Raw genomic sequence first — 11,324 nt, 5'->3', positions numbered from 1 at the left:
CAGTTGCCACAGTAACACGGTTACAAAGGGCCCCCGCTGCAAGTATAATTACATCACACAGAGCCTGGAAGCTGTTATTTTAAACACGTCGCCATGACAACTGGCAGCCTGGATTACAGCGGTAATAATCAGGCATTTTGTTATTTATATACAATTAAAATACCCAATTACTTTTTTTGTTTTGTTATAATGTTTTCGGGAGCTCTGCTTCAGTCAACACCGACCCGAGGGTTCGGTTGGCAGGTGCTTCACTGTCTAATACTTTATATTGAAGTTTAAAAGTTCTGTTTTAGACCCCAAACAGGCAGCCTTATTGACTGCAATCACATCTCTTCTCATCTAGTATACCCTCAAGGGATTTGTCAGTTTATATGAATTCTGTCGCGTACAAAAATATTTAAAAAAAAACAATAAACATTTGTAACTGTACGTTCTGAAGTTAGCAAAAAAACAAAATAAAACCCAGTAAAATAAAACAGTGTTAATGGTTAGTGCTTAGTTTAAAATCTGTGTACAAATTTTAAGTCTCTATAAACACTGTCAAACATGCCATATACAATATTTAACTATGTGGAGGTTAGAGTACTGGGCTGGAGTGCGGAAGGCAGTGGGTTCGAGTATCTCAGTGGGTAGGGTGCTGGGGTGCAGCGGGTTCGAGTAGCTCAGTGAGTAGGGTGCTGGGGTGCAGCGGGTTCGAGTAGCTCAGTGGGTAGGGTGCTGGGGTGCAGCGGGTTCGAGTAGCTCAGTGGGTAGGGTGCTGGGGTGCAGCGGGTTCGAGTAGCTCAGTGGGTAGGGTGCTGGGGTGCAGCGGGTTCGAGTAGCTCAGTGGGTAGGGTGCTGGGGTGCAGCGGGTTCGAGCAGCTCAGTGAGTAGGGTGCTGGGGTTGCAGTGAGTAGGGGGGTGCAGTGGGTTCGAGCAGCTCAGTGAGTAGGGTGCTGGGGTGCAGCGGGTTCGAGTAGCTCAGTGGGTAGGGTGCTGGGGTGCAGTGGGTTCGAGTAGGTTAGTAGTTACAAAACAATCTTTAGAAACAGAAAATGGAATGTATTTAAGAAATTAAATTCTATTAGAATATACAAATTATTATTATAACCTCTTGTTCTAAACATTTCTATTGTGGGATGTAAAGATTTTTTATTAGAATTGGTCAGGAGCCAGGAGTTTGAGCAGGGCTCGATTGAGCAGGGCTCGATTGAGCAGGGCTCGATTGATAAGGCACAACTAGGATTGTTTCTTAGACACATTACGGGTAATCAAAAAAACCTGGAATGATTGAGTGAAATTCCGATGCAGCAGGAGTCTTGCATCCATCCCCGGTCTGTCTGTCAAATGCCTGTTTTTTTTACAATCCAGTGCAAACAGAAATCAGGCTCTCCCCTCTCCCCCGATCACGTCCACACCTCCACAGGTATCATCCCCTCCCTGCTGTTCAGGGGAGGAAGTAGGCTCTCCTCAGACAGAAAGTCGAGGGGGAACTGCACCAGGTGACCCCTGACCCTGGCCAGCTGTTCCTGCGCCCGCTGGGGGTCAGCGTCGGCCAGCCTCTCCTCGCCGCCGCGGTCCTTCAGAGAGCGGAGACTCGGGAAAGAGTTTGAGGGGAGGCAGCGGAACACCTGGGGAGAGAAGAACCACGCAGTGGGAATGAGGAGAACCCAGACCCTGAACCAACCCCAACACTCACCATAGCTCCATCTCTCACCGTCTCGTAGATCTCAGCGTTGTCCGCTGCTGTCTTCTGCCACACCCCCTGGAAGAACTCGTCACTGATTGGGTCACGGATATCGATACTGGGGGCACTGTCTGACCCCAGCAGCACCCTGAAATGAGAGTGGGGGGGGGGGGGGGGGGGGGGGGGGGGTCATCTCTCAGTAGGAATCGACACTAAATATGTAAAGAAGAACCGAGACCCTGTCTAATGCAAGTATATGAACCGGAAACAGATCAATAGTGACTCCAAGTGTGCTGCTTCAATACAGATCATCCTCTGCCTCTCACCTGAAGCACTCGAGGCGCAGAGCCAGGGCCAGCCTCCCTGCCTGGTACTCCTGCCCCCCCATGAGGGAGGGCACTGTCTCCGAATCCTCCACCAGCACAGCCAGCTCGCTGTCCCGCGACCCCAGCATGCTGCGGTCATTAATGTTCGCTGAGCCTGCGGGGGCAACGAGATGCCACTCTGATCAACCAATCACACTGATCAATCAGTCAGTCTGACCAACCAATCACACTGATCAACCAGTCATTCTGATCAACCAAACACGCTGATCAGCCAGCCACTCTGATCAAGCAATCACTCTGACCAACCAATCAATAAATCTCTCTGCTCAATCAGTCTGATCAACCAATCAAACACTTAACAATCAGTCACTCCGATCAATCAACTACGAACTGAGCCTGCAGGTCACCGAACAGCAAACTGATTGAACCAAACCGATCAATCGCTCAGATCAACCGATCCAACTCTGATCAGTCTCTACAATGTTCGCTGCCCCTCACCGATGATGTACTTCCTGTCGTCAGCGATGAGCATCTTGCTGTGAACGTAGATCAGCTCTGTGACGAGAGAGTCCTGCAGACAAGCGTGGGAGCGGAGCCCAGAGAACGAGATGAACTCCCTCCAGCGATCCTGCACTGAGAGACACAGAGAGACAGGATTACACACAGCACAGCGGAGCCCAGAGAACGAGATGAACTCCCTCCAGCGATCCTGCACTGAGAGACACAGAGAGACAGGATTACACAGAGCAGAGCGGAGCCCAGAGAACGAGATGAACTCCCTCCAGCGATCCTGCACTGAGAGACACAGAGAGACAGGATTACACACAGCAAAGCGGAGCCCAGAGAACGAGATGAACTCCCTCCAGCGATCCTGCACAGAGAGACAGAGAGACAGGATTACACACAGCACAGCGGAGCCCAGAGAACGAGATGAACTCCCTCCAGCGATCCTGCACTGAGAGACACAGAGAGACAGGATTACACAGAGCAGAGCGGAGCCCAGAGAACGAGATGAACTCCCTCCAGCGATCCTGCACTGAGAGACACAGAGAGACAGGATTACACACAGCACAGCGGAGCCCAGAGAACGAGATGAACTCCCTCCAGCGATCCTGCACTGAGAGACACAGAGAGACAGGATTACACACAGCAAAGCGGAGCCCAGAGAACGAGATGAACTCCCTCCAGCGATCCTGCACTGAGAGACACAGAGAGACAGGATTACACACAGCACAGCACAGCCCAGAGAACGAGATGAACTCCCTCCAGCGATCCTGCACTGAGAGATAGAGACAGGATTACACAGAGCAGAGCGGAGCCCAGAGAACGAGATGAACTCCCTCCAGCGATCCTGCACTGAGAGAGAGAGACAGGATTACACACAGCAAAGCGGAGCCCAGAGAACGAGATGAACTCCCTCCAGCGATCCTGCACTGAGAGACACAGAGAGACAGGATTACACACAGCATAGCGGAGCCCAGAGAACGAGATGAACTCCCTCCAGCGATCCTGCACTGAGAGACAGAGAGACAGGATTACACAGAGCAGAGCGGAGCCCAGAGAACGAGATGAACTCCCTCCAGCGATACTGAGAGACACAGAGAGACAGGATTACACAGAGCATAGCGGAGCCCAGAGAACGAGATGAACTCCCTCCAGCGATCCTGCACTGAGAGACACAGAGAGACAGGATTACACAGAGCAGAGCGGAGCCCAGAGAACGAGATGAACTCCCTCCAGCGATCCTGCACTGAGAGACACAGAGAGACAGGATTACACACAGCAAAGCGGAGCCCAGAGAACGAGATGAACTCCCTCCAGCGATCCTGCACTGAGAGACACAGAGAGACAGGATTACACACAGCACAGCGGAGCCCAGAGAACGAGATGAACTCCCTCCAGCGATCCTGCACTGAGAGACACAGAGAGACAGGATTACACACAGCAAAGCGGAGCCCAGAGAACGAGATGAACTCCCTCCAGCGATCCTGCACTGAGAGAGACAGAGAGACAGGATTACACAGAGCAGAGCGGAGCCCAGAGAACGAGATGAACTCCCTCCAGCGATACTGAGAGACACAGAGAGACAGGATTACACAGAGCAAAGCGGAGCCCAGAGAACGAGATGAACTCCCTCCAGCGATCCTGCACTGAGAGATAGAGAGACAGGATTACACAGAGCACAGCGGAGCCCAGAGAACGAGATGAACTCCCTCCAGCGATCCTGCACTGAGAGACACAGAGAGACAGGATTACACACAGCAAAGCGGAGCCCAGAGAACGAGATGAACTCCCTCCAGCGATCCTGCACTGAGAGATAGAGAGACAGGATTACACAGAGCACAGCGGAGCCCAGAGAACGAGATGAACTCCCTCCAGCGATCCTGCACTGAGAGACACAGAGAGACAGGATTACACAGAGCAAAGCGGAGCCCAGAGAACGAGATGAACTCCCTCCAGCGATCCTGCACTGAGAGACACAGAGAGACAGGATTACACAGAGCAAAGCGGAGCCCAGAGAACGAGATGAACTCCCTCCAGCGATCCTGCACTGAGAGACACAGAGAGACAGGATTACACAGAGCACAGCGGAGCCCAGAGAACGAGATGAACTCCCTCCAGCGATCCTGCACTGAGAGACAGAGAGACAGGATTACACAGAGCAGAGCGGAGCCCAGAGAACGAGATGAACTCCCTCCAGCGATCCTGCACTGAGAGACACAGAGAGACAGGATTACACACAGCAAAGCGGAGCCCAGAGAACCAGATGAACTCCCTCCAGCGATCCTGCACTGAGAGATAGAGAGACAGGATTACACACAGCACAGCGGAGCCCAGAGAACGAGATGAACTCCCTCCAGCGATCCTGCACTGAGAGACACAGAGAGACAGGATTACACAGAGCAGAGCGGAGCCCAGAGAACGAGATGAACTCCCTCCAGCGATCCTGCACTGAGAGACACAGAGAGACAGGATTACACAGAGCACAGCGGAGCCCAGAGAACGAGATGAACTCCCTCCAGCGATCCTGCACTGAGAGACACAGAGAGACAGGATTACACAGAGCACAGCGGAGCCCAGAGAACGAGATGAACTCCCTCCAGCGATCCTGCACTGAGAGACACAGAGAGACAGGATTACACAGAGCACAGCGGAGCCCAGAGAACGAGATGAACTCCCTCCAGCGATCCTGCACTGAGAGATAGAGAGACAGGATTACACAGAGCAGAGCGGAGCCCAGAGAACGAGATGAACTCCCTCCAGTGATCCTGCACTGAGAGACACAGAGAGACAGGATTACACAGAGCAGAGCGGAGCCCAGAGAACGAGATGAACTCCCTCCAGCGATCCTGCACTGAGAGACACAGAGAGACAGGATGACACAGAGCAGAGCGGAGCCCAGAGAACGGGGGGAAGGGGGAGAGACACTTACTCTGCACTTTGAGACGTGCCAGGATAGACTGCTCCCCTCTGCACATTGTCCTGCAAAAGAAACAGCGATTGAACCACCAGACAGACAGGCAGCCCCCAGATTCTCTTAACAGTCTGTGCTGAAGAAGGTTCATATCAAGTTCAGGGAAATAAGACTGCTCTTGCATCATAGTTTTTATTAAAAAAAAAAAAAAGAGAGTTTTCCTCTTCAGTGTAAATTCAACAGCTAACGTTGCCACTACAAATCTTTCTCAGGGTCTTCAAAAGGATTGAGATTTTGTGCCAGCACTGCCCCCTGCTGTACCTGTAAGTGAAGTGCAGGATGGCCTGGATGGCGTTCCCGCCCCCTGTGGTGATGTCACCCTCGAAACCAGGAAGCAACGGAAGCACAATGAACACTCGGTAAGGCTTATTCTCACTAGAGAGAGATAGAGAGAGAGAGAGAGCAAAAGGTTTCTGAAGCGTGTTTGTATTTGGTAAGTCTTGGTCACAGAAACTTGCTTGAACATTGAATTTCAGTTTCTGAAGCGTGTTTGTATTTGGTAAGTCCTGGTTTCTGAAGCGTGTTTGTATTTGGTAAGTCTTGGTTTCTGAAGCGTGTTTGTATTTGGTAAGTCCTGGTTTCTGAAGCGTGTGTTTGTATTTGGTAAGTCTTGGTTTCTGAAGCGTGTTTGTATTTGGTAAGTCCTGGTTTCTGAAGCGTGTTTGTATCTGATAAGTCTTGGTTTCTGAAGCGTGTTTGTATTTGATAAGTCTTGGTTTCTGAAGCGTGTTTGTATTTGGTAAGTCCTGGTTTCTGAAGCGTGTTTGTATCTGGTAAGTCCTGGTTTCTGAAGCGTGTTTGTATCTGGTAAGTCTTGGTTTCTGAAGCGTGTTTGTATTTGGTAAGTCTTGGTTTCTGAAGCGTGTTTGTATTTGGTAAGTCCTGGTTTCTGAAGTGTGTTTGTATTTGGTAAGTCCTGGTTTCTGAAGCGTGTTTGTATTTGGTAAGTCCTGGTTTCTGAAGCGTGTTTGTATTTGGTAAGTCCTGGTTTCTGAAGCGTGTTTGTATTTGGTAAGTCCTGGTTTCTGAAGCGTGTTTGTATTTGATAAGTCTTGGTTTCTGAAGCGTGTGTTTGTATTTGGTAAGTCTTGGTTTCTGAAGCGTGTTTGTATTTGGTAAGTCTTGGTTTCTGAAGCGTGTTTGTATCTGGTAAGTCCTGGTTTCTGAAGCGTGTTTGTATCTGATAAGTCCTGGTTTCTGAAGCGTGTTTGTATCTGGTAAGTCCTGGTTTTTGAAGCGTGTGTTTGTATTTGGTAAGTCCTGGTTTCTGAAGTGTGTTTGTATTTGATAAGTCCTGGTTTCTGAAGCGTGTTTGTATTTGGTAAGTCCTGGTTTCTGAAGCGTGTTTGTATTTGGTAAGTCCTGGTTTCTGAAGCGTGTTTGTATTTGGTAAGTCCTGGTTTCTGAAGCGTGTTTGTATTTGGTAAGTCCTGGTTTCTGAAGCGTGTTTGTATTTGGTAAGTCCTGGTTTTTGAAGCGTGTGTTTGTATTTGGTAAGTCCTGGTTTTTTGGGGCGGGGCACCTGTGCGCTCGTAGGATGCGCTTCACGATGGCGTCTCCGATTCCGTTCTGAACACTCTTCCCGTCCGCACAGCTGATGAAGAACTGGTTCTGATCCAGAGGAGACAGAGAGAGGGAGAGAGAAAGAGAGAGAGAGAGGAGAGAGAGAGAGAGAGAAAGTGTTGTCATGCTATCCTCACCTCAGTGTAGATGTAATACACAGCACCCTGACACACTCCTCACCTCTATATAGATGTAGTGCTGACTGTTCTCGATGGTGTCGATGTAGGCTTTCAGAATGGAGCTCTCACAGGTACCAGCAGACCAGCGATCCACGGAGCGCAGGATCTGAGAGGGAGAGAGAGCGAGAGAGGAAGAGAGATGGGGAGGGGAGAGGGGTGAGAGGAGGGGGGAGAGAGAGTAAGAGGGGGAGAGCGAGAGGGGAGTTCCCTGAAGCTTGATTCTAGGACCCCCTCCTCTATATTCAATAGCCAGCTCTGGTTTATCCCGCTAATCCCTACGCTCGGCCTCCCCTGGGAGAGAGGGGGGGGGTGGGAGAGAGTGGGAGGGGAGAGAGGAACGACTCCGTCAGGAGAGAGAGAGGGGGGAGAGGAAGCGAGATGGGGGATCTCTCCTTCTTTGGTACCCCTCCGAGAGAGATGAGGAGGGGAGAGAGTCACAAGGTACCAGCAGCACCATACCCCCTACCCCTCCTCTTCTCGATCCCCCCTCTCGGAGAGTTCCGATCCTCTCTCCCTGGAACACTCTCCTCTCCTCTTCAGCGGCCCCCTCTGTGAAGACCCCCCTCTCTCCAGGAGGGAGAGAGTGAGAGGGGAGGGAGAGAGATGAGGGAAGAGAGAGCGAGAGGAGGGAGAGTGTACTCTCCTTCACTCTCCCTCACCCCCTCTCTCGCTCCGCGCCCTCTCTCACGTCCCCTCCTCTATTCTCACTCCCCTATCTCTCGCTCCCCTCCTCTGGCCCTCCCCTCTGGCTCCCTTCTCTTCTACCCCCCCTCTCTCCTCCACTCTCGCCTTCTCCCTACCCCCTCTCTCTCGGCGCTCCCACCTCTCTCCTTATCTCTCTACCGCCTCCCCTCTCGCCTCCCTCCTAGAGAGACTCTCTCTCACTCCCCTCCCTCCGCTCCCCCTCTGTCTCCTCGCTACCCCCCCCTACTCTCGCTCCGCCTCTCTCGCTCCCCCTCCTCCTATGGTGGAGGGGGAGGGGGAGAGGGGGAGAGGGATGGGGGAGAGGGAGCTGAGAGGGGGGAGAGAGAGAGAGAGAGGGGGACAGCGGGGGAAGGGTAAAGAGAGGGGGCTCCCTCTCCTACTCCCTCGCCTCCCTTCGATGCTCTCAGCCAGGGCGAGCCCTCTGAGGGGAAGAGGGGGAGACTTCCTCCTTCTGCTCAAAAGACTCACTCCTCTCTACTCGCGCTCTCTCCCCTCTGTCTCCTTCTCGCTACCCCCTCCTCCTCTTGCGCTCCTCGACGGGGGAGAGAGCGAGAGGGGAGGGAGGAGGCGCTCGGGAGAGAGGGGGAGAGAGGAAGAGGTTCGAGCGCGGTTGGGCTCTCTTACGACGAGATTGAGGAGCCCTCTCTCAGAGGGGGGAGAGGGGACTCAGAGGGGGGAGAGAGAGAGAGCTGGGGGGAGGGGACCTTCCTCCGCTCCCCCCTGAGGCTCTCTGGGGGGGGGCTCCTCCCGCTCGACGCTGCCGAGATGCTCCCCTCCCTCTCCTCTCTACCACCCTCTGAGAGCGAGCGAGGCCCCCCCCCCCCCCCCCCCCCCCCGTGCTGCTGCTGGGGCCTTCCCTCCACTCTGGCGCTCTGTGAACCCAGCACTCTGAAGGAACGCTCCGCAGTGCTGTGGGACTTGGGGAGCAGGCAGGGGTAGAAGTGGTGTTTGTACACACACAGAGATAACAGATACACAGAGAAACACAATACACACAGAGAGACGAAGGAGCGAAAGGGTTACTCTCGACATATGTGTTCGTCGTTTGTGGTGCTTGCTCCGGTCACGGCGTGGCGACAAACAATCAGCCGACTGTCCCTCACGTGTCTAGCCTAACCCACTCCGTGAACCCAATCCCATCTCCTTCCCTCGCTCCGAGCTGAACTCTTCAGTGGTCGCACCAGACTTCACCGCTGTGTGTTAGTCGATTAAGGGGACTTTGTCACATCCAAGACTCTCATAGAATCGTGATTTGGGTCTATTTCAGGTAGGGACACAAGAGAGAGAGAGAAGAGGGAGAGAGAGAGTGAGCCACACACAGAGAAACAGATACACAGAGAAACAGATACACACTATGTCCTTCTCTCCTCTCTTGCGCTGGGTGTGGCTTTCTCCATGCCCTTGTCTCTCTGGTCTCGGTCTCCTGTCTGCGTGTGGCTCTTTGTCAGGTGTCTCTCGTCTCTGTCGGTGCGGTGTCTAATTTTGTCCGCATAACACTCTCTGCCGTCTAACTAAAACTCACGCGGTCTCCTGTCTATGTGTGATGTCTCCTTTTGTCCTATCTGTGTCTCTCTCTCGGTCTTGGGTGTACAGAGAAACAGATAGACCCAGAGAGAGAGACAGACACACACACAGAGAGAGAGAGAAAGAGAGAGAGTGAGAGAGTGAGAGAGAGACACTCTCGACAGTCCCTGTCACTGTGTTGTGCTCAGATGTGTCTATCGGTCAGCTAAACTCTCAGAGCTGTGAAACGAGTGTGAGAGATTCAGATGACACAGAGAGAGAGAGAGAGGACACACACACAGAGATCTTGGTCTATCCTGTTAGAGAGAGAGAGAGACAGACACACACACAGAGAAACAGATAGACACAGACAGACAAACACACACACTGTACCTTCAAAGGGCCGGTCCAGCTGCACCCAGTCCCTCACTATGAAGTTGCTGTAGTCCTTGCCCAGCCACAGCTTCCTGTTGTCTCTCAGGTCCTGGGGTCCCTCCTCGCCCTCCGGGGCCCCGTTCTGGCGCTCCGAACCATTCGGACCCGGCTCCTGCAGCAGAACAAACAAGACGGGTCATCAGAACTGAACCAGGGTGTATAAACAGGGTCCAGCATTGAGGGGAGTTCTGAACCCCAGGACTGGGTGCAGCAGCAGCAGGGCTGGTGTGAGTTTGTACCCCTGTTTTGGGGTTCCAGTAGCTGTGGTTACCTGTCCATTGGGCAGTGCCTCTGCCCCAGGCACCTCTGACCCAGCACAGCCCATGTCGGTCAGTCGGTAGCAGTGGTCATCCCAGCGGCCATAGGCCAGGTCCAGCCCACCCACGAAGGCCACAGACGTTCCGACGACACCAGTTCGGTCGTGGTGCGACCCAGAAGGACGTACCACGGAGGAAAAAAAAAAAAAAAAAAAAAAAAAAGAACCTGGGGCTCTGGTGACGTCTCCCTGACAAGATAAGGAGAAATTCTGTGTGTGTGTGAGTGTATTATTTGTTTATGACTGATTGTATTATTTGTTTATGTGATACTGGGGTGCAGCATTGGGGCAGCGTCAGAGTCGGGGTACCTTGATATTGGGGTGCAGGCTCATCAGGGTCCTCTTGCTGTAGTCGCTGTTGATCCCCAGCCCCCCCTCCTCGAGGCTCGAGTGGATGAATTTGTCGTTCGTGTGTGTGGAAGTAGGGAGCAGGACCTCCTCCCGCTGTTTTTGGGTACACAGTGTCAAAACTGTGACACACTTAGTGTCTCATGGTCACAGTGTCTCCATTACACTATGTGTTGGTGGGCACACCACACACACACAGACACTCACACAGACACTCACACAGTGACAGACAGGCACACACAAAGACACAGATGAGAGAGAGAGATGAGAGAGCGAGAGAGAGAGACAGTAGTTTGTCCCTCCTGTCTGCCTTGTGGGTGTGTGATGTGTGTCCGAACTGTGGTCATGTGCCTCTCTCTCCCCTGTGTGTGATGTGTGTGTAGCGAGTGGCGAAACGCAAAAGTCATAACCAGCTCGGGTCATTAGGGCAAGCGGCCGCGCAAGTATTTTGTGGAGGCCCTGTAGTTTACGTAGCCTCTCTCTCCTCTCGCTCCTCCTCACTTTCTCGGGGGGGGGGAGAGAGAGAGGGGGAGAGGAGAGAGAGAGAGGGGGGGAGGGAGAGAGAGAGGGGGGGGGGAGGAGAGAGAGGAGAGAGTGTGAGTGAGGAGAGGAGAGAGAGGAGAGGGTGTGAGTGAGGAGAGGAGAGAGAGGAGAGGGTGTGAGTGAGGAGAGGAGAGAGAGGGGGGGGGGGGGGGAGAGAGAGCGAGAGAGAGAGGGGAGAGAGAGAGAGGAGGAGAGAAGGAGAGAGAGAGAGAGAGAGAGCGAGAGAGAGAGAGGGAGGGAGAGAGAGAGAGAGGGGGGGCGGATT

The 11,324-nt window shown here is 52.9% G+C and overlaps 1 protein-coding gene across 1 annotated transcript in view; it reads right to left on the bottom strand.

Moving 5' to 3' along the window:
- Positions 1-909: 909 nt before the first annotated feature.
- The window catches only part of LOC121305648 (phospholipase D1-like), a 12,282-nt gene continuing 1,867 nt past the window's right edge, over positions 910-11,324 (bottom strand). Inside the window, exons 2-13 of the mRNA XM_041237343.1 lie at positions 10,478-10,612; positions 10,124-10,357; positions 9,718-9,964; positions 8,775-8,869; positions 7,211-7,318; positions 6,990-7,078; positions 5,729-5,842; positions 5,426-5,475; positions 2,491-2,625; positions 1,993-2,146; positions 1,697-1,814; positions 910-1,610 (exon numbers count right to left, since the gene is read on the bottom strand). Of these exons, the coding sequence (XP_041093277.1) occupies positions 1,386-1,610; positions 1,697-1,814; positions 1,993-2,146; positions 2,491-2,625; positions 5,426-5,475; positions 5,729-5,842; positions 6,990-7,078; positions 7,211-7,318; positions 8,775-8,869; positions 9,718-9,964; positions 10,124-10,357; positions 10,478-10,612 (1,704 nt within the window). The 3' untranslated portion in view covers positions 910-1,385. The remainder of the gene's footprint in view (positions 1,611-1,696; positions 1,815-1,992; positions 2,147-2,490; positions 2,626-5,425; positions 5,476-5,728; positions 5,843-6,989; positions 7,079-7,210; positions 7,319-8,774; positions 8,870-9,717; positions 9,965-10,123; positions 10,358-10,477; positions 10,613-11,324) is intronic.

Source organism: Polyodon spathula, chromosome 44 (assembly GCF_017654505.1).
Source record: "Polyodon spathula isolate WHYD16114869_AA chromosome 44, ASM1765450v1, whole genome shotgun sequence".
Taxonomy (NCBI): domain Eukaryota; kingdom Metazoa; phylum Chordata; class Actinopteri; order Acipenseriformes; family Polyodontidae; genus Polyodon; species Polyodon spathula.
Note: the sequence above shows the minus strand (reverse complement) of the source record. Positions and strands in the feature narration are given on the sequence as shown.